The 24,982-nt window shown below is 49.2% G+C and overlaps 1 protein-coding gene across 1 annotated transcript; it reads left to right on the top strand.

Moving 5' to 3' along the window:
- The first annotated feature begins 1,952 nt into the window (after positions 1–1,952).
- Positions 1,953–23,722, top strand: LOC104933193 (kinesin-like protein KIF26A). Its single transcript, XM_027279287.1, has 13 exons — positions 1,953–2,401; positions 3,865–3,968; positions 11,469–11,661; positions 11,759–11,965; positions 12,046–12,139; positions 12,217–12,467; positions 12,961–13,162; positions 13,795–13,960; positions 14,675–14,837; positions 15,845–18,968; positions 20,402–20,586; positions 21,564–21,584; positions 23,628–23,722. Exons 1-13 carry the CDS (start codon positions 2,120–2,122, stop codon positions 23,652–23,654), a joined length of 5,019 nt encoding a protein of 1,672 aa, XP_027135088.1. The 5' UTR covers positions 1,953–2,119; the 3' UTR covers positions 23,655–23,722.
- Positions 23,723–24,982: the final 1,260 nt, after the last annotated feature.

Genomic DNA, 24,982 nt, shown 5'->3' with positions numbered 1-24,982 from the left:
GCTGAAGCAGCATCAGCATCCTGAACGTGGAGAGGACTCGTTTACTCGTCACAGGTCAGTTTAGCTTCATTTCAACTGAGTTCACTCAGCCTGAGTTTGATTCATCAGCCTGAAGTCGACGCCTAAAACAAGTCGAACGTTTACAGACTCTGCCAGGTTCACGTTAACGTGAGATAAGACAGGCTGCTTACTACTGTTACTGTCATTTGTTAATATAGAAAACCTTGAATCATGTTTCAGTCTTACTCGTTTCGTCTCTTTAACATCGTTTGTCTTCAGATTTGTTGAAATGGGAAAATGAATCCGTCGTCTTTGAGCTGCTGTCTGACCTCCTGCCAGCTGCTCTGCAGGACGACCAGAGGTCAAAGGTCAAACAAAGAGGCAGTAAAGTGTGAGACAGAAACTGACCTCAGCGCAGTTCAACTCTTTGTTTGCACAGAAAGTCGAACAATGAGACACAGACAGTGAATGAGGAGAGGGAGCCTCCTCTGATTGGTCCAGAGTGGCTGGCTGTGAAGTTATCTCGCCAACACTTGTGTGTCTGTGTGTGTGTGTGTGTGTGTGTGTGTGTCTGTGTGTGTGTGTGTGTGTGTGTGTGTGTGTGTGTGTGAGCAGCTGGTTGAAGTTTCTTTGTCATGAAGGCAGGATGAATGAAAACTGAGCAGCTGGTGGATCATAAAGAGACGTGTGGAAACCAGGCTCAGAGAAATGAAACGTCAGTGATGTGACGACATGTTGTGTCTCGTTCACGGCGGGCGGGCGCTGCATCTGAACCCGTGATCGCAGACATGAGCTTCCTCTGCTGTTGACAGTTTTATTGAGTGTGCCTGAAAGCGCACACTATATGTTATCCACCGCGCTTATTCTTCTTCTTATTATTCTTACGCCGGCATAACACTGTTGAAGCTGTGTCTGTTATAGTTTTGGCTCCGTACGCGCTCATTGATCGACTACCCCCCCACAGCCTCATAGACTCCCATGTTAAAAAAGGAGGGACATTTTCTGGAGGAAGGCAGAAGTAACGTTTCTCTCTCTTGCTCCTGAGGGCACATTTCTTCATTTATCGACACAAAACGAATATGTAAAACGATCAGGAAGGTCTCATCGTGCCTCAGGTTAAGCCGGTTCAATGATTGGAAATACGGTTTGGTCAGAAATCCTTCCTGTTCGAGAGGAGTTCTCAGCATTTTCTCTCAGTCTCTAACTGACATTCTAACAGGTGCAGTAACTCCTCCACTGATTACAGTTGGTCCTGGTTGCTTAGCAACCTCAGGCTGCGTGAAGGAGAAGAGGGGGAGGGGCCACCAGAACCTGAGCGGCGGCCATTTTAGTAGTTCTTGGCACTTAATTTGAACCTGTCTGTGTAAAATGGCAGACAGAGACAGCAGAGCGTTAGCACAAGCTGTAAAGACATGCTATTTGCAAACATTAGCGACCAATACTAAAATTAGTGCTAATTAACATTAGCCACTAGGAATTAAATACATGTTGATTACTAAAATGCTAATGCTAACATGCTAATGTTAACATGTTAATGCTAACATGTTAATGCTAACATGCTAATGTTAACATGCTAATGTTAACATGCTAATGCTAACATGCTAATGTTAACATGCTCATGCTAACATGCTAATGCTAACATGCTAATGCTAACATGCTCATGCTAACTGCTAGCACATCAGCGTTAACATGCTAATGCTACCATGCTAATGCTAATTGCTAGCATGTAAGCGCTAGCTGCTCCTGTGTCTGAATAAACATGTTAAAAATGACTGTTGAATGAATGAACAAAATGAATGTTCAAAATTTCTTTTCTAGTACTGAATTTGCTGAGCAGTGTCAGTAATAATGCATGGGGACGATGGGGCCAGAGTCACGCACACTCAAAATTTCTTTAGAAATTTTCTAGTTTTGTGTATTTATTCTGACCATTCACATCATCTCTCCGCCCCTCCAGGACCCGGCCTACGCCTCCTTCCTCTTCGATAAGCTCCAGCGTCTCCAGTGGCCTCGTCGTGGCCGCCATGCTTTGGTCGACACCCGCTGCGTCGTCTGCGGCGCCGCCTTCCACCAGCTGAGACGCCTCGCTCTGCGCCGCGCTCTAGGCGTCAGCAGGGAGATGACGCCTCGCCCCGCCACGCCCACCGTCACCGCCCACCCCGCTCGCCCCGCCTCAGGGAGCGGCTGGGAGGGCGATGAGCTGCCGGGGAAGCAGCAGAGATGGTCGTATGAGGAGCAGCGTGAGGGCGGGGCTATGTGGGGATGGGGCGGAGTTCAGAGCACCTACCTGGGAGGGGGCGGAGCCAGGGGGCTGGCCACAGTCACGCCGCTCCCCGTGAACACACAGCACCACCTGGAGGGAGTGTGGAGAGTCTCCTGCAGACCTGAACAACCCACTACGGTGAGCAGAGAGGGACAAATGCTAAATTTGTTTTCAGGTGTTACAGGTGTTTTTACTTGAGATCTACTTCCTGTTTTAAAGAGCTCCTCCTTCCTGTCCTCGACGCTCTGACAGTCACGGTTCAGGTGACTCGTGGTGAGTTCAGAGACGTTAATCTGAGGTCACAGAACGACAGCGCTGCCAGGAAATGATCCGAAGGAAAGAAGGAAGGAAGCTGTCGTCCATTTTTCACAGAAAAATACCTGAAAGTTGTTTTTGTTTAAAGTCAGTGCATTAACCATGCTAACTTAGCTTCATGCTAACTTAGCTTCATGCTAACTTAGCTTCATGCTAACTTAGCTTCATGCTAACTCACATAGCTGACAAAGCTAATGTTAGCATGCTAATAACTCTGACATCAGCTGTCATTACTGAACCAGAACCAGGAAACTCTGTGAGCAGAGAAACCATGAAGTGTCCCCACATTAACCCGACTCTGTGACCCGGTCCTACAGCTGAATACTGGACTGGTCCTGGTACCATCGTGGACCTGAGCCCTGAAAAAACAGAGAAGAAGAAGAGGAAGGAGCTGCTGACAGAACACGATCTGTCTCCTGATTGGTCAAAAAGCTAGAAAACGTCAGCAGAACCTCGGTACCGCCTGGTCCGGTCATAAGCGCTGGATTAGCCATTAGCTACAGGCTGACTCAGCAGAAAATAATGCTAACGACCTGAGCTAATTAGTTAATGACCTCCTCTTCCTGCTGCTAATGAAGCATCAAGCTAACGAACCAGCAGCAGAGCGACCATGTTTTCCTGCTGCACCGAGCTCCTCCGGGATCGGTCCACCGAGCTCCTCCTGGATCGGTCCATCGAGCTCCTCCTGGATCGGTCCACCGAGCTCCTCCTGGATCAGTCCATCGAGCTCCTCCGGGATCGGTCCACTGAGCTCCTCCGGGATCGGTCCACTGAGCTCCTCCGGGATCGGTCCACCGAGCTCCTCCGGGATCGGTCCACCGAGCTCCTCCTGGATCAGTCCATCGAGCTCCTCCGGGATCGGTCCATCGAGCTCCTCCGGGATCGGTCCATCGAGCTCCTCCGGGATCGGTCCACCGAGCTCCTCCGGGATCGGTCCACCGAGCTCCTCCTGGATCGGTCCATCGAGCTCCTCCGGGATCGGTCCACCGAGCTCCTCCAGGATCAGTCCCGTCCCTGTTCGACGGTGTAATCGAGAACTAGAGATTATTGAGTTAGCACTGAGATGTTGGAGACGACGCTGAAAACATCCAAACTGAACACAATGGTCGCTGTGCGCTACAGATACAGTCTGTGTCTAAACACGGAGTCTAGATAGGACTACAAATTAGCATCAGTTCTGTTGGTTCATGGGTAATGTAGTATTTACAGACAGGAAGTCCTGAAACACAATCTGAATTCGAACCGTGTTTCCTCGACGTGTTTGACCTCCTGTGTTTGTCTGTCAGGGCTCGGCTTCAGGTGGAGTTCATGTGACCATGACGAGTTCGACTCACAGCATCGCCACCCAGACCAGCCAACCAGTGTCTGCTGCAGCCGCCTTCTTCATCAGGTCAGTGAACGCAACACTGCTCAAACCAACAAAAACCAACAAAACACTTTAAGCAGAGTGGATTACTCACAAAAATCTGTTCTATTAAAAAGAAAAAACATTCAAAAAATAACTTAGACCTCACTTACCTTTGACTCACCTGTTCTTTGCTCCCTCGATGGTTGTCTGTGTTGAAGTTGAAATCGGAGAAATTCGACGGAAATTCACGACGAGAAATGAACGCAACGATGAGAAATGAACGCAACGCAACGGACGGTTTTGACGGTTCAGTTTGATTTTTGAGTTTTGTACACACACACACACACACACAGCACACACACACTTCACATACCTCAGGTTGTCGGAGCCGAGGTTCGATCCCACGTCTCCACGTTGGCGGTCGGCGTCCTTCTCCACTGGACCATCTTCAGTACTGATGAAGAGGAAGAAGAACCAGGATCAGACTGATGGAGGAATCATGCTGAAGATCCTCCTCCATCAGTCCTGATGGAGCTGCTGAAGAACATCTCTGTCCTTCACTTTGTTTGTCTCATCATGTAGACCAGGGGTGTCAAACTGGTCCACAAAGGGGCCGTGTGGCTGCAGGTTTTCCTTCCAACCAAACAGCAGCACACCAGACTTGACTCATTTAATCAACTGATCTCAGTCTTCAGAGAGTTGATTGGTCAAACTGTGTGCTCTTGGTTGGTTGGAACTAAAACCTGCAGCCACACAGCCCCTTTGTTCCATGTCCAAGTCTCCATGTCCTTTTGGACCACATGGTCCACTGCTCCCTGCTCCTCATGTCCTCATACGTCTTCACTGGTCCAGTGGGTTAAGCACATGGCACCGACTTCCTTTTAAATCCAGAAGTTGTGAGTTCGAACCCCGCTCAGAGCAGCACTGAGTAGAAATGAAGGTGACTGTCACAGGTGATCTGGATCTGCTGATGAGACTCTGAACTGAGTCCAGGAGACAAAGCAGACGAGAAAACCAGTTCTGTATGTGACTGTGTTCTCACTACCCGCTGGTCCAGAGGTCGAGTTCAGCACGTGGTGACAAAGACGATGAATTCTGTTAAAGAAAATCAAGTTTAGTTTCTTTAGTTCTTCACTTTGTTTGTCTCATCACCACGTCTCCATGTCCTCACTGCTCCTCATGTTCTCCTACATCTTCACTGGACCAGTGGGTTAACAACTTGGCAGCGAGCCTCTTTTAGATCCAGAGGTTGTGAGTTCGAACCCCGCTCAGAGCAGCACTGAGCAGAAATGAAGATGCTGATGCTCCATCAGCTCAGCGAGCGTTCTGAACAATGCTGATGGTTGATTCTGCACTCCTCAGATTTCAAACATGTTGTTGGATCAGTCTGTGCTGACAGAAGACGAAGTGAAGACAAACATGTGATGGTCACATGACGTCTGCTGTCAGGATGTTTCCTGAAGTCTCCTTCAGGGCTCAAGATAAAAAGTTTCACCGTCCTCCTGATCCACATTCAGCTGAGAACGCTGACTCTTCCTGCACTGAGGCAGATTTACTATTTTTATCCAGGTGGAGCTGTCAGAGCGCAGCGAAGGGTTTGATGGTGACGGAGGTTTGATGTTTGTGAACAGCACCGATGAATCAAACAGCCTGTCACCGAGTCTGAACCAGGTCTGAACCAGGTCTGAACCAGGTCTGAACCAGGTCTGAACCAGGTCTGAACCGAGTCTGAACCAGGTCTGAACCAGGTCTGAACCGAGTCTGAACCAGGTCTGAACCAGGTCTGAAATGAGTCTGAACCAGGTCTGAAACAAGTCTGAACCGAGTTTGAACCAGGTCTGAACCAGGTCTGAGCCAGGTCTGAACCGAGTCTGAACCAGGTCTGAACTGAGTCTGAACAAGGTCTAAACCAGGTCTGAAAGGAGTCTGAACCGAGTCTGAACCAGGTCTGAACCGAGTCTGAACCAGGTCTGAACTGAGTCTGAACAAGGTCTGAACCAGGTCTGAAAGGAGTCTGAACCGAGTCTGAACCAGGTCTGAAAGGAGTCTGAACCGAGTCTGAACCAGGTCTGAACCGAGTCTGAACTAGGTCTGAACCGAGTCTGAACCAGGTCTGAAACGAGTCTGAAACGAGTCTGAACCGAGTCTGAACCAGGTCTGAACCGAGTCTGTACTAAGTCTGAACCAGGTCTGAAACGAGTCTGAACCAGGTCTGAAACGAGTCTGAACCAGGTCTGAACCAGGTCTGAACCAGGTCTGAAACGAGTCTGAACCAGGTCTGAAACGAGTCTGAACCAGGTCTGAACCAGGTCTGAACCGAGTCTGAACCAGGTCTAAACCAGGTCTGAACCAGGTCTGAACCAGGTCTGAACAAGGTCTGAACAGAGTCTGAACCAGGTCTGAACCAGGTCTGAACAAGGTCTGAACAGAGTCTGAACCAGGTCTGAACCAGGTCTGAACCAGGTCTGAACCGAGTCTGAACCAGGTCTGAACCGAGTCTGAACAAGGTCTGAACCGAGTCTGAACCGAGTCTGAACCGAGTCTGAACCAGGTCTGAACCGAGTCTGAACAAGGTCTGAACCAGGTCTGAACCGAGTCTGAACAAGGTCTGAACCAGGTCTGAACCGAGTCTGAACCGAGTCTAAACCCGCTCGGATCAGGTGTGAATGGACCGGGCTGAACTACAGGTTCATTATTACTCTTCTGTGAGCTGTGACTGACCGGGTCACTGCAGTACCAGTTTTAACCACTAGCTGTCAGCACTACCTTCTGTCTGACAGTGTTCCAGCAGTGTAGGTTTGGACCCGTCCTCTCCTGTCGAGCCCACGTCAGTATTGCTCCTGTTGGTGCCGTGGGGCCCTCTGAGATCCACAGGCGCTGAAACTCATTTAAAATGAAGCAGAATGACGAGCCTGTCAGGACGGGGCTGACCGGTCCACGAGGTCTGACTAATTTCAGCTCGTCTGTTTGAAAGCTGCTGAGCTTCAGCTGAACCTCCTCCACCTCCTCCTCCTCCATCTGATCCATTAGCTGCTGTTCATGGTACAGAGAACACAGAGGACGGAGACGAGGGTGGATGAAGGTCTTTGAACATGAGAGGAACCCTCACGGGTCCTCCATGTGGTCTGAATACAGAGAGTTCCTTCAGATGCTCTGCCACCAGGAACATCAAGGAGGAGGAGGAGGCGTCCATTATTCAGAGGACAGAAACATGTGAACCGTCTTTGTCCACAAACGCGTCATGATCAGGTGATCAGAGACATCCTGTTTTAATGAGTCCTGTCAGATCAGACTCAGGGTTGTGGGTGTAGTCCTGAACAGGAAGTCGTAGTTCTTCAGGTTTGTGTCGCGCTTCACTGTGATTGGCTGATTGTCTGTTTCAGAGCTCTTAACTAGACGCGTCATCCATCTTTGTTGTGGCTCTTATTATTTCTGGTTCTTCAAACATCGAGTCCAGCTCCACCCTGACAGGCCGGGTAGAGTTCCCCAAAGTGGATTTCTGGCGTCCGGCCCGAGCTTTTGTATCGACCTCCTAAACCTGTAGAGCAAACAGACTCTCTGCATCAGGGTCTGAACGAGGTCCAGAGCTGCAGCAATGCACCAAAACACCACCTGAACATGGCGAGGACGGGGACGAGGAGGACGAGGAGGATGAGGAGGACATTTGGTCTCTTTGAGGTCGTTTTGGGAGTATCTGTTTCTGTCTGAGTCTGACTGACCACAGAAAGACAAACACAGCTCAGCTCTCGTGTTATTGGTCGAGTCAACTTTCATGTCCGGGTTTCTTCTGTCTTTGTGAACGAGCATCACGGAGTGAATCAGAGCTCGTATCTCGTTGATGTCTCTGCAGCCGTCAGCAGAAGGTGGAGGGCGGTCTAAGTTTAGACCTGCAGACAGTCTGAGGCAGGATAATTATCAGGATGATGAAGCCTGATGGTGCAGAGGTGGAGCTGCTGACAAGCTAACGTCTGTCCAGGCTAATGAAGAGCAGGAGACGCTGAGCGTCTTTTTAGTTTCACTGTCAGACGATGAAACACGACTCGACATGAAGCTTCCATCACAGTTCAGGTGAACTGACCCTCTAACATGACGTATACTGTATGTGACCCTGCAGGTCTAAAGACCCCGCTCAGAGCAGCACTGAGTAGAAATGAAGGTGACTGTCACAGGTGATCTGGATCTGCTGATGAGACTCTGAACTGAGTCCAGGAGACAAAGCAGACGAGAAAACCAGTTCTGTATGTGACTGTGTTCTCACTACCCGCTGGTCCAGAGGTCGAGTTCAGCACGTGGTGACAAAGACGATGAATTCTGTTAAAGAAAATCAAGTTTAGTTTCTATTCAATAAGGAACAAACATTCAAAAAATAACTTAGACCTCACTTACCTTTGACTCACCTGTTCTTTGCTCCCTCGATGGTCGTCTGTGTTGAAGTTGAAATCGGAGAAATTCGACGGAAATTCACGACGAGAAACGAACGCAACGCAACGATGAGAAATGAACGCAACGACGGGTTTGACGGTTCAGTTTGATTTTTGAGTTTTGTACACACACACACACAGAGCACACACACACTTCACATACCTCAGGTTGTCGGAGCCGAGGTTCGATCCCACGTCTCCACGTTGGCGGTCGGCGTCCTTCCCCACTGGACCATCTTCAGTACTGGTGAAGAAGAAGAACCAGGATCAGACTGATGGAGGAATCATGCTGAAGATCCTCCTCCATCAGTCCTGATGGAGCTGCTGAAGAACATCTCTGTCCTTCACTTTGTTTGTCTCATCATGTAGAAGGAAAACCACGTCTCCATGTCCTTTTGGACCACATGGTCCACTGCTCCCTGCTCCTCATGTCCTCCTACGTCTTCACTGGTCCAGTGGGTTAAGCACATGGCACCAACTTCCTTTTAAATCCAGAGGTTGTGAGTTCGAACCCCGCTCAGAGCAGCACTGAGTAGAAATGAAGGTGACTGTCACAGGTGATCTGGATCTGCTGATGAGACTCTGAACTGAGTCCAGGAGACAAAGCAGACGAGAAAACCGTCTCTGTATGTGACTGCAACTGAACGCTACTTCCTGTTTGATGGACGCTACTTCCTGTTTGATGGACGCTTTAAAATCACACATGAGGTGAAGTCACATGATTCATTTCCATTCTTCAGTTTGCACTGTCACCTCGTCACACACACACACACACACACACACACACAGACACTCATACTCACACACACACACACACACACACACACACACACACACACACACACACAGACACACGCACACACACACACACACACACACACACACACACACACATACTGAGTGTCTTTGAAGTCCAGTGGGGGGGTCTGTCATCTCATGAATTATTCATGAAGCATGTCAAATGTGTGTGTGGACACGCCGAGGAGGCGGGGCTGTAAAGAGGGAGGGAAGGTGAGCGAGGCAGACGGAGGAGGAGGTTGGAGCATCGCCAGTGTTTCCCGGCAACAACAGCAACGAGAGGCAGGAATCCAGCCGCTTCATTCAGCCGTTCATTTACCTCTAATCCTTTATTCCTCTGCTGCTTCCCTTCATCCCCCTCTACCTCCCTCTACCTCCCTCTGCCTCCCTCTCTGCCGGAGTTAGAGGAGGAGGAAGGAGGAGGAAGGAGGAGGAAGGAGGGGTGGAGAGGAAAGCATTGCGATACTGCAGGAACAGACTGAAGAGCTACAGGAGAGGAGAGAGGTATAAATGCACAAAAGGAGGTGCATTCAGAGGATGGAGGGAAGAAGGAGGAGGAGGTGAAGGGAGACGGAAATGGGGCATGGATGAAGGAAAAAGGAGGAAAGAGAGGAAAGGAGGTCGAGGACAGATGGAGACGTTTTAGGTTTACAGGTGGAGGCTTGGTGCAGCGTTCCGGGGATGGAGGGATGGATACATTTCATTCATTCAAGCTGAAGTGAGCAGACCTCTGCTGGACTTCAGGAAGTCAAACTTCCATCAGCTGGGAGCGACTGATCGTCCGCACTTCCTGTCAGAGAGGAAACACGAGGATGCGTGAAGGATGAGCGGACACAGACGGAACCTGTTGGAATATTTCCAGTGAATTCAAGGAGACGTCACAGCTGATGGACAGGTTGGACTGTTGGAAGTTTTCTCTGCCTGACTGCAGATCTGTGGAGGGCAGTTCACTGATTGGATGTTTGTTGGCTTGAAGACTTTAGTACAGACGGACTTTAGTCTTTAGAGATGAAAACCAGCTGAGGAGGTCTGACTGTCAGACCAACAAGCATCCTTAAACTTCCTGAGGACGTCTCTGTACACACGAGAACTGATGGGAGGTCAGTTCATATTTGTTGTTTGTTAGAGGAAGAACGAGGACGAGGAGAAGTTCTTGACGTTAGTGAGGAAACCTCTGGACAAACAACTCATCGTTAATGTTTGAGTCATACAGGAGATGAGCATCAGAAACCACAAAGTCTGCTCGGACTCCTTTGGAACAGCTCGTCCAGAAGCTTCTCGTTGGACAACGCGTTGTCATCGATCGATCGTCTTGCTGCCATGTCGGTCAGATCGAACTCTTTCAGGGTTGTCATTCTCTCGTTGTTGTTGGATTAAATTCACGATGGCGACTCAAGACAAGAACACGTATGGACCATCTGGTTCCTCTTCGAGGAGAAGAACTTTGAGCAGATAATGGACTGGAAGGAACTGTGAGTATCACTGATACTTTATGAAAAGTGATGAAGTTCACCTTCAGGGTTTTAGAGCTGCTGTTGGTTCAGAGGTCTGTAGTGAAGATTTAGCTCCATCCAGTTAGGTCACAGTCACATGATCAACCCAGTTAAACCAATCAGCATCCTCCGTGTCTGTGACGTGAAGCCACAACCTGCAGTTCCTCTAACGTCCACCTGAGGCTGGCTCCAGAAGTGAGTCAGTCTCCATAAGTCCCCATGTCCAAATGTCCAACTTCACAGCAGAAATAAACATGTTTACAGCCTGGTACAAAAAACAGTTTTGGTCTCTGTAGCTAATTTCCCCGTTCATGACAACTGTACTGAGCTAAAACAACAAACCAGACGAGAAAACGTCTCTGTGTGTGACTGTGTTCTCGCTACCCGCTGGTCCAGAGGTCGAGTTCAGCACGTGGTGACGAAGACGATGAATTCTGTTAAAAAAAATCAAGTTTAGTTTCTATTCAATAAGGAACAAACAGAAATCAGAGAAATGAAAACAATGCAAGTTTGATTTTTGAGTTTTATTTTGAAGACACACACACACACACACACACACACACACCGTCTTCCTGATAGAGAGTTAACAACCAAAGTTCCTCTTGGTGCTGGTTCTCTCTCCTGGTGGTGTGTTCGTCCCGTGTGCAGTGGCTCAGTGTTTGCTGCAGAGGTTCGAGTCCTTCAAAGTTTGTTTGTTTTTATTGGATCATTTCAGTCTGAATGTAACTTCATGTTAACGTGTCATGTGACGTGAACCTGGACGTCATGTGTACGTCATCATCTTCATCATGGCGGTCTGACTGTGTCGATCTTTGTGTTTGGATCTTCAGGGCGGCTCAGAAGCTCAGTCTGTCCCGCAGGAAGAAGTCCCAGCCGGGCGCCGCCTCCTCGCCCGGCGAGGCCCCAGGGCCTCTGCTGTACACCGGGGGCTTCAGCGGGGCCCTGCAGCTGTCCCCGCCCGCCGTCCCACCATGCCTCCTCCGAGCAGTGGCAAAGGTCAAGGACACACCGGGGATGGGGAAGGTGAGACGCCTCACTGTCACCCAGAATGCCTTGCTGTAGGCCAGGGCAGGTCAGCTGCTGCAGGCCGAAGTCCAATCCACTTCCTGTCTGTCTCCAGGTCCGGGTGATGGTTCGGATCTGCTCAGTCCGCAGCAGCGAGTCCTCAGAGTCCATGTCCCTCCTCAAAGTGGACAGCAGGAAGAAGCAGCTGACTCTGTGCGAGACGACGGCGGGAGTCGCCACCGCCGCCGCCCAGAGACGGTCCTCCCCCTCAGCTCCAAAGACCTTCATGTTCGACGCCGTCTTCTCCCAGGATGCCTCGCAGGTGAGAAGAGACTCCGGGTCACACGTAAGTCCATGTAAACACGTGATTGGACGATACTAACCTGCTCTGGATCCTGATAGGCGGAGGTGTGTTCTGGGACGGTGGCTGAGGTCATCCAGTCGGTGGTGAATGGAGCGGACGGATGCATCTTCTGCTTCGGACACGCTAACCTGGGTAACTACACACACACACACACACACACACACACCTGAGCAGTCACATAATTGCTGCGTTGACTCCGCCCTCTCCAGGTAAGACGTACACCATGATTGGCCGGGACTGCTCCACTCAGAGTCTGGGCGTGGCTCCGACGGCCGTGTCGTGGCTCTTTAAGGTGATCGAGGAGCGCAGGGAGAAGTGTGGAGCTCGGGTCTCCGTCAGAGTGTCCGCCGTGGAGATCTCCGGTCGGGAGGAGACGCTCACCGACCTCCTGGCTTCCTCAGCGGGGGGCCACCACCAGGAGGAGGTGTCCCTGCAAGAAGACCCTCTCTGCGGATCCCAGGTACAAAGACACCTCCTTGTCTTTCACCTCCTCCTCATTCTTCTCTTCCCTCAGCAGTGTGGTGCAGTTTTTTTCAAAATAAAAGCACAGACTTATTGACAGCTCTGTCTACTCCTGAACGAATAATTTCCACGCCTGCAAAGGAGAGGAAGAAAACTGCACATTGATGTATGTGTTCAAACTGATGTCATGTCTAGTTTAAAGTCTCAGTGTACAGGATCAGATTTTAGTCCTCAGACTTTGTCTGCGACCTCGTCTTCACCCTGGAGACGTCATCTGTCCAATTAGTGCTGACCTTCTTCATGCTTTTATCTCCCCGGCTCCGTCTGTCTGACACTTTATCTGCTCTCATGTTCATTTTCTTCTTCTTCTGTTCTGTCCTTTCTCACGTTGATCTCTGGTGAACCTGTCGGTCAGGATGAGACGTGAACTGAACCTGAGCTGCTCGTTCATGATTTTAAACTCAGGTGGATTCTGAATCTTCTTCTTTCAGCTGCAGAACCAGACGGAGCTTCGTGCAGCCAACGCCGAGCGGGCGGCGTTCTTCCTGGACACCGCCCTGGCAGCGAGGAGGAGCAGCCAGGCACCGAGCGACCAAGAGGCCCGGAGGAACTCGCACTTCCTGTTCACCCTTCACCTGTACCAGGAGAGGCCGGGCAAGAGCAACAAGGCAGCGCGTCAGTGTGTGTTTGAGTGTAAATGGAGTGTGTGTTACTGTCACTGTTCAGAGAGAGGCCACGATAACGCCACCTCCGCCCAGCACAGCAGAGACATTTGCAGTTATTAGTGCTGCACGTCCTCTGCAGAATAAATCTGCATGGCTAATGAGGCCTGGAGTGTTTTTATCAAACTCAGCTCTCAGCACTTTCTAAATCTTGCTGATGTGGCCGGTTGATCTTTCTTACTCTGACTGAATGAAATGAACAGGAGCAGAACTTCAGGCTCACACTCATCTGGGTCTGTGAACCAGAACCTGTTCAGAGGTCGCTTTGTTATGATGTCAGATGTCCTCCTTCTTGTTCCCGACTGTCTTAAAGGGTTAAAGCAGGACATGTGCTGTAGGTTTGTGGGTAACACTTCCTCTGGATCAGAACCTCATACAACCACGTGAAAATGACACGAACTGTCCCTTTAATGAGAGACTCTGGAGTCCACTTGTGGACGGTAGACTTCATCCCTGCTGATACCAGATCTGTTTTTAGTTGTCCACACAGTCCACAGACATTTTTAATCTTTGAATAAGGTGTATGTGTTTCACAGATTCTCTCTGTGTATTTTAATTGCAATGCTTCCAGTTCAGTTAATCGTCGTGTCCTCCGTCCCTCAGTGTCCGGGCGGAGCCGTCTCCACCTCCTGGATTTGGGAAGCTGTGAGACGGACATCAGCAGGACCCGAGAGGGAGGTGGTGAGGAGGGAGGTCAGTGTCTGTCTCTGTCTGCGCTGGGAAACGTCATCCTCGCCCTCGCCAACGGAGTCAAGCACGTTCCCTACAGGTACGAGCTCACACTCTGCGCATTGTAATGAGCCCGACGGGGGTCAAAGGTCACGGTGCCCAAGCAGCAGATGGAGCACCGACCCCTGACAGAGTTTATGTTAATGAGGTTTGAAATGCTGACTGACGTCTCCGTTCAGTCTTCTGCAGGAGAGATGACCTGTGTTACTGTTCAGACAGAGAGCAAACCCCAAACAGCTGATCATAGTGATGTTAGCTTTAAACTCTCCACCAACAGATCACAGACCACGTCGTTATTCCTTTGAAACCGATTCTTAAAAACTCGTTTGGATCACATCACTTCACATCACGTCCTTCCACTGATCCTTGGGGAACTTTGGTGAGGCTCAGAGGCCTCAGGAGCCTTTCAGAAGTCTGAGAGCTTCATCTCATGATCCATGTTTGACCTTCAGTGTACCAGAAAGACTGAAAACTGAAGGGAGCAAAGAGGAATGAAGCCCACATTGGACTGTATCGCGGTCTGAAGTTTGGATGCATCAGGGTTCTTCAGTTAATGTTCACATCCTTTGAGTGACTGAGATGTTTCTGATGTAAACGTACGTGTTAAAAAAACGTAAAGTTCAGATTTGGGATCTTCGCTCTTCACTCGAGGTCTCTTCAAACGATGAAATCACAGTGAGCTTCATTACTGTGAGATCTGTTGCGTTGGGGTGGTGAACGGTTTCTAACGGGGGTTTCTTGATGTATTATTCAGGGACAGTAAGCTCACCATGCTGCTCAGTGAATCTCTGGGAAACATCAACTGTCAAACCACCATGATCGCACACATCTCCGACTCCCCGGCCAACTACATGGAGACGCTGACCACAGTTCAGCTGGCGTCCCGCATCCACCGCATGAGGAAGAAGAAGTCCAAGGTACTCACAGCTTTCACTGATCAATTATTGTTGTGCTGATGTTTATTGGCTCATATGATCAGACGCTTTAAATCTCCAGCAGGTCAACAACATAAAACCTACATATCATAATAAATGGGTCATTTTGTGGCGTCGAGAATAAACCCAAAGATCGACCGGTCGACCTGAGCAGCAGCCCTGTTTTATTATTAAAGAAATGTTTTAATGAAGGATAAAATATTCCAGATTAGATTGTACTTTATTCATCCCACAACGGGGAAATTTACTAATCAAGGCACAATGGGACTTCATGAAACTTAAATTAAAACTAACTGAAAGTAACTCACTTCTACAAGTTCAGTACTTCTCAGTGTTTCCATCATCAAGTCTGTAAATCACCTTGGTAGTGTAACATGATTCCCTGTTGGTCTCAGAGTGGTTATGTCAAAGCTATGTGTCCATCATAAACAGTCGGAGACATCAGAGGGAAAAGCAGCAGATATATTGTGTCTAAAATCTGATCCAGTCTGAATACAGTTCTGTGGTTCTGGTTCTGTTCAGTGATCAGTGAGGCCTGGACAGAGATGACTGTAGCAGCCTCACAGTCACTCACAGACTGGATCAAACAGGATTATTTCTCTTTGGATGAAGCATGTTGAAGCTTCTGATGGATGAAGGTTTTCCAGGTTCAGGTCTCTGAGTGATTTCCTTCAGATGTATCATCTGTCTGATCATCGTCCTGAGCTCTTTCTGCCGTGATATGACAGATAATCAATATCACTGGTCCTGCGGGGATGGCAGCCTCTGTGGTGAGATGAGAAAGTCTTTCACTCTTATTAGCGTCTGTATTTGTGTTCATGTGGAAACAGCTTCCACATCTCATTGACATTCATCTTAATCCTGCCCACAACTCTTATTACCTGTCAGATACTTGCACATTCCTGCACAGAGGGCAATCAGGTTGACCCCGGTGTACTTCAGGTCTGTTTGGTGAGATCAGTTACTTAATGCTGTTGTTCTCTCTGTAGTATGCCTCCAGCTCATCCGGAGGGGAGAGTTCCTGCGAGGAAGGCCCGTCCTATCGGCCTCCTCATCTGCGACCCTTCCACCCTCGGACCGTGGCCCTCGATCCGGACACGCCCCTGCTGCTCTCCAGTGACCCTGACTATTCCTCCAGCAGCGAACACTCCTGCGACACCGTCATCTACATCGGGCCCGGGGGGAAGCCTATCCCGGACCGAGAATTGAGCGACAATGAAGGACCTCCTTCGTTTGTTCCAATCATTCCCTCCCTGAACAAAAAGCGAGTCAAAGATGCACCGCGGTCTGACGGTGATCACTTCAAGTGTAACACGTTTGCAGAGCTTCAGGAGAGACTCGACTGTATTGATGGCAGCGAGGGCCCGGCTACCTTCAGCGCAGAGGGCAAAGCAGCAGCACTCAGGACTCAGACTGGAGCTACCAAACCCACAGAGGCAACATCACCCCCCAAATCTGACCAGAACTCCTCCAGCTGGTTTGTAGAAAGCACAAATAAACCTGATCAGGAACAATCCCCTTCTGCCAGCACCCTCATGAACACTTCCAAACGGACTAGTGCAGACGGAGAGAAGCTTTCAGCCACCCCCTTTCAGCCTTGTGTTGTGAGGTCCAGTGGGACTTTTTCTCCGGATTCAGAGCCTGTGGTGCGAGAGAAGGTCTACATCAAAGGAAGTGTACCCAAGCCGTCAGCCTCACCGTCCTTACCCAGGACATCCAGGGCAGCATCTCAGCCTGGCGAGGTTATCGGTAGGACTCCCCCAGTGGGTATGAGTCAACAAGCACTGAGGCAAGGACAACCAGGGGAAAGGGTCCCTCATACAAGCAGATGCTCCGTGGAGGTCAACAATCTCCGGACGTCTCTGTTAGGAAGATGCCTTGACAGGGATTTCCTGAGGACTACCGTGACTCTGCAGCAGCCTGTGGAGCTGAATGGGGAGGATGAGCTCGTGTTCACAGTCGTAGAGGAGCTTCCTCATGGCTTTGTCCCAGACAATGGCCGTCCCTCCAACCTGCTCAGCTTTAATAGTGACTGCTCTCAGCTAGCTTTAGCCTCTGGCTCTCACCCTGTAAGCATCATCAGCAGTATTAACGATGAGTACGACGCTTACACATCTCAGCAAGGAGGGGTGGGACCTGGACCTGGTGTTAGCACCGACCGCCAGGAAATGTCTTCCCGACATGGGAACAAGCAGTCAATTGTTGACTCGTGGTCACGTGAAGTGAGTGATTTGGATGAAAGTGAAGGAAGTCCTTCAACAAGCAGCCGTGTCAGAAACATGGCAACAGAGAATGTGTCCACGCTAACCTCGCCAAGCATGTTTCAGCCACTCTTACAACATGGCATCAAGAGCTCTCTGAATGACAGCGGCTGTTTCTCAGAGATGGACAGTAACCATGCTACTCCAAACAAACCTACCTTTGCCAAGTGTCCTCCCTCCTCCGACTCAACCAAAGCCTCTTTCAAAGGCTCTCTCAAGACGAGAGGCAATACTTTAAACCCTTCTGTGTCCGCCCAGATTCCCCATCATGTCGCCCATTCCAGTCTTCCCAGGAAAACCAAGCCTACCTCATCTGCAACTGTGGGCTTCAGAAGACAGGAAGGCAGACATGATGACTCTTTGCTTCAGGGAAGCAGTGACTTTGATCCCAGAGAGATGGAGTTTCTCTCTGCAGGTAAGCCAACAAGAAGTGGCATGAGCAGCGTTTTCTTGAGGAGGCCCAGAGGGAACAGTAACAGTGTACCTCGCCCGCCAAAGGCGGCAGCGCCGTCTTCAGCTCAGAGGATTGTGGATGGTTGTGAGAGGTCCAGCAGGAAGGAAGACACTCTCATTAAGCTGCCACGACTCACGCGAGGGGCAACAACCCTGGGAACTGTTTCTGTTCCCCAGAGTCATGAGGGTACTTCGTTATCAGGTACGCTGAGGTTTTCATCCTTGAGGAAAAAGTCAAATGGGCAGAAAAGCATTGTGACCTCCAAGTCTGGAAACTTATCTCCTCCTGCTCCACCTGTGAGACAGTCAAGCCAAGAACAAAAGACAAGGACTGCTCTGTCTCCAAGTGCCTTAAAAGTAAGCTGCAACATTGGAAAGTCCTCATTCCCTAAAACATCGACCTCAGAGGAAGAATTCAACATGAGGCTGCGGGCGGAGTCGTTTATCCACAGGACGTCTACCGTAAAACCTGAGCATGGTTCTGCCAGGACATCTTCAAGCCTGAAGACACGCGGGGCTAAAGCAGAGTCCTCCAGGTACTACGGGAGTCTGATGTCTCTGGAGAGATGTGACAGTCAAACCTTAGCCGGGTCCAAGCCTGAACTGTTCGGGGAGAACAGTGGTGCTACTTCAGGAGGTAACGGTAGATCCAACAGATCCGTGCCAAGGCTCGGTATTCCAGCCTCCACCTCCACGTCTGCCTCTCCTTCCCAGGTTTCTCCTGGTGTCTTTGCAACTACAAGTAAACTTGGGCAGGTCAAAGGCAATAGCAGCCCACGAGCAGTGGTTTCTGGTGGATCAAAGGTTCGGACCCTGTCTACCAGTAGCTCCAAGAGCTTGAGCTCCTCCCCTAAACCTCTTGATAATGTAGCTGGACGCAACGTCAGCCTACCTCCACCTGGTAAGTCTCCAACTCGGTTGGGGACAGGAGCTAAGATGGGAAGAGGCACCATCATGGGGACAAAGCAGGCCATCAGCAGGGCGGCCAACAGCCGGGTTAGTGAGCTCGCCATTGGGAGCCAAAGGAAGCAGCTCAACCGGGCCCCTGGAGTAACGGGAAGCGATAGCACTGACAGCGGGACTAGCAGTGTCAGTGGATCACCAATCAGCACGCTGCTACCATCACCTTACAGCAAGATCACCGCACCCCGAAGGCCGCAGCGCTACAGTAGCGGGCATGGCAGTGACAACAGCAGCATCCTCAGCGGGGAGCTGCCGCCTGCCATGGGACGCACAGCCTTGTTTTATCACAGCGGGGGCAGCAGTGGCTACGAGAGCATGATCCGAGACAGCGAGACCACCGGCAGCACCTCGTCAGCACACGACTCCATGAGCGAGAGCGGAGCGTCCTCGTCCAATAGGAGCAGAGTGTCCAAATCGCCCAAGAAGAGAGGAAACGGTGAGTCCAATCACTCTCATGAATAAAGATGACCTCAGTGTTGGTGAGTCCACCACAAAGCTAAAGATTGTGGCAGTGTTAGATCTGACTCACATGACGAAGCTTTCCTGTTACCCATCAGTCTAAAGCTGCTGCGGCCTCCCCTAGAGGTGACAGCCTGTATTACACCCTGTAGCCTCACAGGAAATGAAATGGACGTGATGATTTAAATATTATTTAGTCTTACCAGTTTGAATTGAGAATGACTTCAAACTCCACCAGGAGCGTTTTTCCCTCCAGACTTTGTGAACTTTCTTTTCGGTCATTTTTCTGGTTCATGTTTTTCTAAATATGTAAATATGCTACGTAGTTCATCAGATAGACGCAGGCTGATCGTGGCGTCTTTGATGCGGTTTAAGGCTTTAAGGAAAGGTCATGGAGTCATTAAATCTCAGAGGATCTTTAGGTAGCTGAAACGTGTTCATGATGAGCACAGTCGACTTTAATATTACGTTCAACGAACAGGAAAAACATTTGTCAGGAAACAAACCAAAGTTTTCTATGAACATAATGAGGAAATGTTAACATTCCCAGCGTGTCACTAAAACATTTCACCGTGTCTGTTGTTCAGCAGGATAGTCATTGGACCTCATCATAACATTTAATATCATATCATATTAAATAATTCAGAGATTCCTCCGTGTTCCACTACAAGGAGGTCGTGTACTGACACCAAAGACCAAAGTCTGGATATAAACCTGCGTTTGTGAGCTCACCATCCAACTCAACCTCGGCTCCGAGTCCGGCGTTTCATAAACAAGTTTCATTGATTCAAATACAGAAAAATAATTTTGTCTTTTAACATAATCCAGAAAAGAATTCTGAGAATAAACAAAAGGACTTCATCTTATTAAATATGTGTGAAATGAAGAAGTTTGATCTGACAGAGTCTCATGAACATATGAACATGTTATCAACGTGTTTTTAACGTTGTCACGCTGTGATGACAGGATGAGTCCAGGTGTTTTTGCTTTCAAAGGATGCATGAATTTATCTCTCGGACGTTATCGTTAAAATCTTCATTGGTTATGTTGGACGGCGTTGTCGTGTCGGCTGATTGTGATTCATGCAGCTCGGCGGCTCGTGCAGCCTGATGCATATGGAAGCAGCACTTGTGTGATCTGCCTGCCATCAGACGGGATCTCAGCTCGTCTCTGCTTCATGAATATTTCATGAAGGCTTCGCAGCGATTCCCGGTGTACGTATCCAACTCCAATTATCACCCACACAGCCTGCAGAGCATGCACACCCACACGCTCCTCCGCAATCTGTCAGCGAGTCCTCGGCGACCTCGAGAGCAGCGTTTGTTTGTGGAGCACGCTGAAAATTTCATTTTCACAATGATGAAATTAATTTGTGCAGAAAAATAATGGCAGCTCTTCACTTCCCATCAGGTTTCCAGCGGCGCCGTCTGATCCCGGCTCCCCTCCCGGACACCTCGTCTCTGGGCAGGAAGGTGGGAGGTCAGTGGCTGGACCTGCCGCTGCTGGGCGGCGCCCTGAAGGAGCCCTTCGAGATCAAAGTGTACGAGATCGACGACGTGGAGCGCCTGCAGAGGAGGAAGGAGGCGGGGTCAGAGGTGAGGCCGACGCCGTCACTCTGTGAAACCCTGAGACGATGTGTTTACAGTTAGAAAGCCACTGAGGCTCATGGGTAATGTAGTATGTAGGACTACAAAATTCTGGAAATGTTCAAAGTCGGGAACTTTCCATGGGAATTAACAGGAATTTATGGGAATTAACGGGAATAAATCAGGAATTTACAAAACTGAAGGTTGGTTCTTTAACAGTGAAAATCTATTTTACCATAATCTAAACCAACCAGAAGTATAGCACACTGCTTACTGCAGGGCTATTGAGGCCACGCCCCCTACCTGCACAGGTGATTCCTGCACCTGGACCACACTATAATATCATTTTATAATATTGTTGAATAAAATAATTCAAACTGGATAAAGTTTTGTTTTATGTCTGCTTATGACAAAACAAAATGTTTAGATTTATGTTTGGATATGACACAGTTTGTTTAAATTACCCACAATTTACATAATTTACATAATTTACATACATTACATAAGTGAGTAACCTGATGTGGAATATTTCTGAAATTCCCCAGCTTAACTTCCCATGGAAAGTTTCCTGAAAGTTTCCAGAAATGTTTGCAGCTCTGGTAGTATGTTAAGGAGGGTGGTGGTTCACAGACATACTCAGACACACTTTCACTTTACATGGATTAAGTTTGTTACATTTTAATGATGACTGATGATTCAACTTCTCTTTAATGACTAAAAATATTTTCTGTGATTTGTACATTTATTTGAATTTTTCTTGTATTTTTTATAAAGTTAGGACAGAGGAAAGGCCTGAGGTCAAACTGGTTATCACTGAGTCAGTTACAGTTTAGTCTTAATTGGTTTAGTAGTGAGTGGAGGAGGTGGAGGAGGAGGCGAGGCAGTGATGGATGAAGGCTCGTCGCCTCACTCGATGTTAACGGGTCATTAACCTTCAGCGTGTCGAGCTGATTTATTTGAATGATCTGTGATGTTTCTCTCTGCAGCTGTTCCACGACGTTGAAAAGGTGAGTTCATCTTTAGATCTTCAGTTTCATCTCGTCATCATTCAACACAGATCAACTTATTCTAAAACATGAAGCATTAAAGATGAGTCAGAACTTGTAACCTGTAAGTCTGAAAAAGCTGCATCAAATAAAATGTGTTATAATAATAATAATAATAAATCATTTGCTTCTCTGTGACCTCACCGCCTCCTTTTATAACCACGTTCAAATATTGCAGAATAAATCACCTTTCACCTCTCTGTCCCCTCTCCGTCACCTCTCCGTCCCCTCTCTGTCCCCTCTCTGTCCCCTCTCCGTCACCTCTCTGTCCCCTCTCTGTCCCCTCTCCGTCCCCTCTCCGTCCCCTCTCTGTCCCCTCTCCGTCCCCTCTCCGGTCATTCGTCCTGTTTGGGCCTCAGATGGCTTTAATCGTCTGACAGCAGATTAGCGCCCATGCTAATTTTATCCCTGACTGTCTAATTAAGTCTCAGAGCAGGTTAGCAGACGCTAATTCCCCCGAACCCTCTCCATCTCTTCCATTCTCCACCCTGTGGAACCACACGGCAGGTTCTCTGCTGGTATGCAGGTGTGTGCGACTGTGGTTTGGATGAGCGTTGTGCGGCTCTGTGTTGATGGAGTGTGACTCTGTGTGTTTGGACTCTGGACTGTGTGTTTGGCTGACTGTGTGTTTGACGGACTGTGTGTTGGACTGGCTGTGTGTTGCTGATCTGTGACTGACTCTGTTGTTGGACTGGACTCTTGTTTTGTGGACGATTGTGTGTTCTGGACTGACTCTGTGTGTTGACGACTGTGTGTTTGGACGACTCTGTGTGTTTGGACTGACTCTTGGACTGTCTGTGTGTTTTGGGACTGACTGGTGTTTGGACTGAATTTTTTTTTTTTTTTTTCCCTGTGTTTGGGACTTACCTCTGTGTGTTTGGACTCTGACTGTGTGTTTTTGGACGACTCTGTGTTTGGACTGACTCTGTTGTTTGGGACTGGACTCTTGTGTTTGGACTGACTTGTTTTTGTGTTTGGATGACTGTGTGTTTTGGACTGACTCTGTCTTTGGGACTGACTCTGTGTGTTTGGACGACTTGTGTGTTGGACTGAGGTGTTTTGGACTGACTGTGTTGTCTGGATGGACTCTTGTGTGTTTGGACTGACTCTGTGTGTTTGGACTTTGACTTCTGATGTGTGTTTGGCATGACTCTTGGACTGGAATCTTGTGATGTTGTTGGACTGACTCTTGTGGACTGACTGGTTTGGACTGATGTGTGTTTGGCTGACTCTGGGACTGCACTGTGTGTTTGCGACTGTTTGTGACTGTGTGTTTGGGACTGCTCTGTGTTTGGGACTGACTGTGTGTTTTGGACTGACTGTGTGTTTGACTACCTCTGTGTGTTTGGACTCTGACTCTTGGGACTGGACTGTTTGTGGTGAGATTACTAGTGTGTTTGGACTGACTCTGTGTTTGGACTGACTCTGTGTGTTGGACTGACTGTGTGTCTGGACTGACTCTGTTTTGGACTGACTCTGTGTGTTTTTGACTGACTTTGTGTTTGGACTGACTGTGTTTTGGACTGACTGTGTGTTTGTGACTGGACTCTGTGTTTGGACTGACTCTGTGTGTTTGGACTGACTGTGTGTTTGGACTGACTGTGTGTATGGACTGACTGTGTGTCTGGACTGACTCTGTGTGTTTGGACTGACTCTGTGTGTTTGGACTGACTCTGTGTGTTTGGACTGACTCTTGGACTGACTGTGTGTTTGGACTGACCTCTTGGACTTGTGTGTGTTTGGACTGAACTGTGTGTTTGGACTGACTCTTGGACTGACTGTGTGTTGGACTCTATGGGACTGTGTTGTTTTGGACTGACTCTTGGACTGACTCTGTGTGTTTGGACTGACTCCTTGGACTGACTCTGTGTTTGGACTGACTCTTGGACTGATTGTGTGTTTGGGACTGACTCTTGGACTGACTCTGTGTGTGTTTGGACCTGACTCTTGGACTGACTGGTGTTTGGACTGACTCTTGGGACTGACTCTGTGTTTGGTCTTCAGGGTCTGCTCACTTTAACGCCCGGCTGAGGATGCTGGAGAGGAGGCAGCCAGGCAGATCAGAGAGCTGAAGAGCAAACAGGAGAGGCTGAAGGTGGAGCTGGAGGAGGCCAAGAGCCGGCTCATGCTCCACCCCAAGCAAAATGGACGGAGCGTGTGAGTACGACGACCCCGGCAGAGTTCATCAGAGGGTCTAGTTACATTACGTACTGACATTTCCATCTGTTAAAGAGTGTTGAGGGAAATTTCTCACAGCCTTTGTCCGGGTCCGGGCCGGGGTCCCTCTGGCAGCCTCCTCCCTCATGCTACCACACTAGAGAAGGGCGACAAACTCTCAGGTCACCTGAAGAAAAGCCTTGATACTGTCAATGAGGACACATTACTTCCTGTCAGGGTTGATTCCTATGGCTGCAGGAGGACAGGCTCATCAATCGGACATACAGAGTCTGTCCCGCAGCCCTGCACCCGTCAGAGAGTCACCATCAGTCATAAACATATGAGCCACCAACACACCCACACCCAGACACCACACAGCACACACACACACAACGACACCACACAGACACAACACACAGACACCCACGACACCACACAGACACCACACCACACACACACACCACAACACCACACACCCACACACACACACCACCACAGACACACACCACACACACCACACACACACACCACACACAAACACACACACCAGACACCACACAACACACCACCCACACACAACACACACACACACACACACCACACACACACAACACACACGACACACACAACAGAAACACACACACACACACACACACACAGCACCACAACACACACACACACACACCACAGACACCCACACACACACACACACACACACACACCAACACACCCCACACACATCACACAGACACACACATCACACACACCCACCACAGACACACTAACCACAACACACACATACACACACACACACAGAGACACACACACACACACACACACACACACACACACACACACACACACACACACACACAGACACACACACAGACACACACACACACACACACACACACACACACACACACACACACACACACACAGACACACACACACACACACACACACACACACACACAGACACACACACACACACACACACACACACACACACACACACACACACACACACACAGACACACACACACACACACACACACACACGATCCATCACTGAGGACATTGATCCAAACCCGCCGGCTCTGTCTGGTCCAGAGCTTCAGACTGTGGAGTAAGAACTCGCTCTGTGGCTGTGCTGCTTGTTGTTGTTGGTTCCAGTTTTGAATGTTTGTCTCTTCCTGCCT

The sequence above is a fragment of the Larimichthys crocea genome, chromosome VI, assembly GCF_000972845.2.
Source record: "Larimichthys crocea isolate SSNF chromosome VI, L_crocea_2.0, whole genome shotgun sequence".
NCBI lineage: Eukaryota > Metazoa > Chordata > Actinopteri > Sciaenidae > Larimichthys > Larimichthys crocea.
Note: the sequence above shows the minus strand (reverse complement) of the source record. Positions and strands in the feature narration are given on the sequence as shown.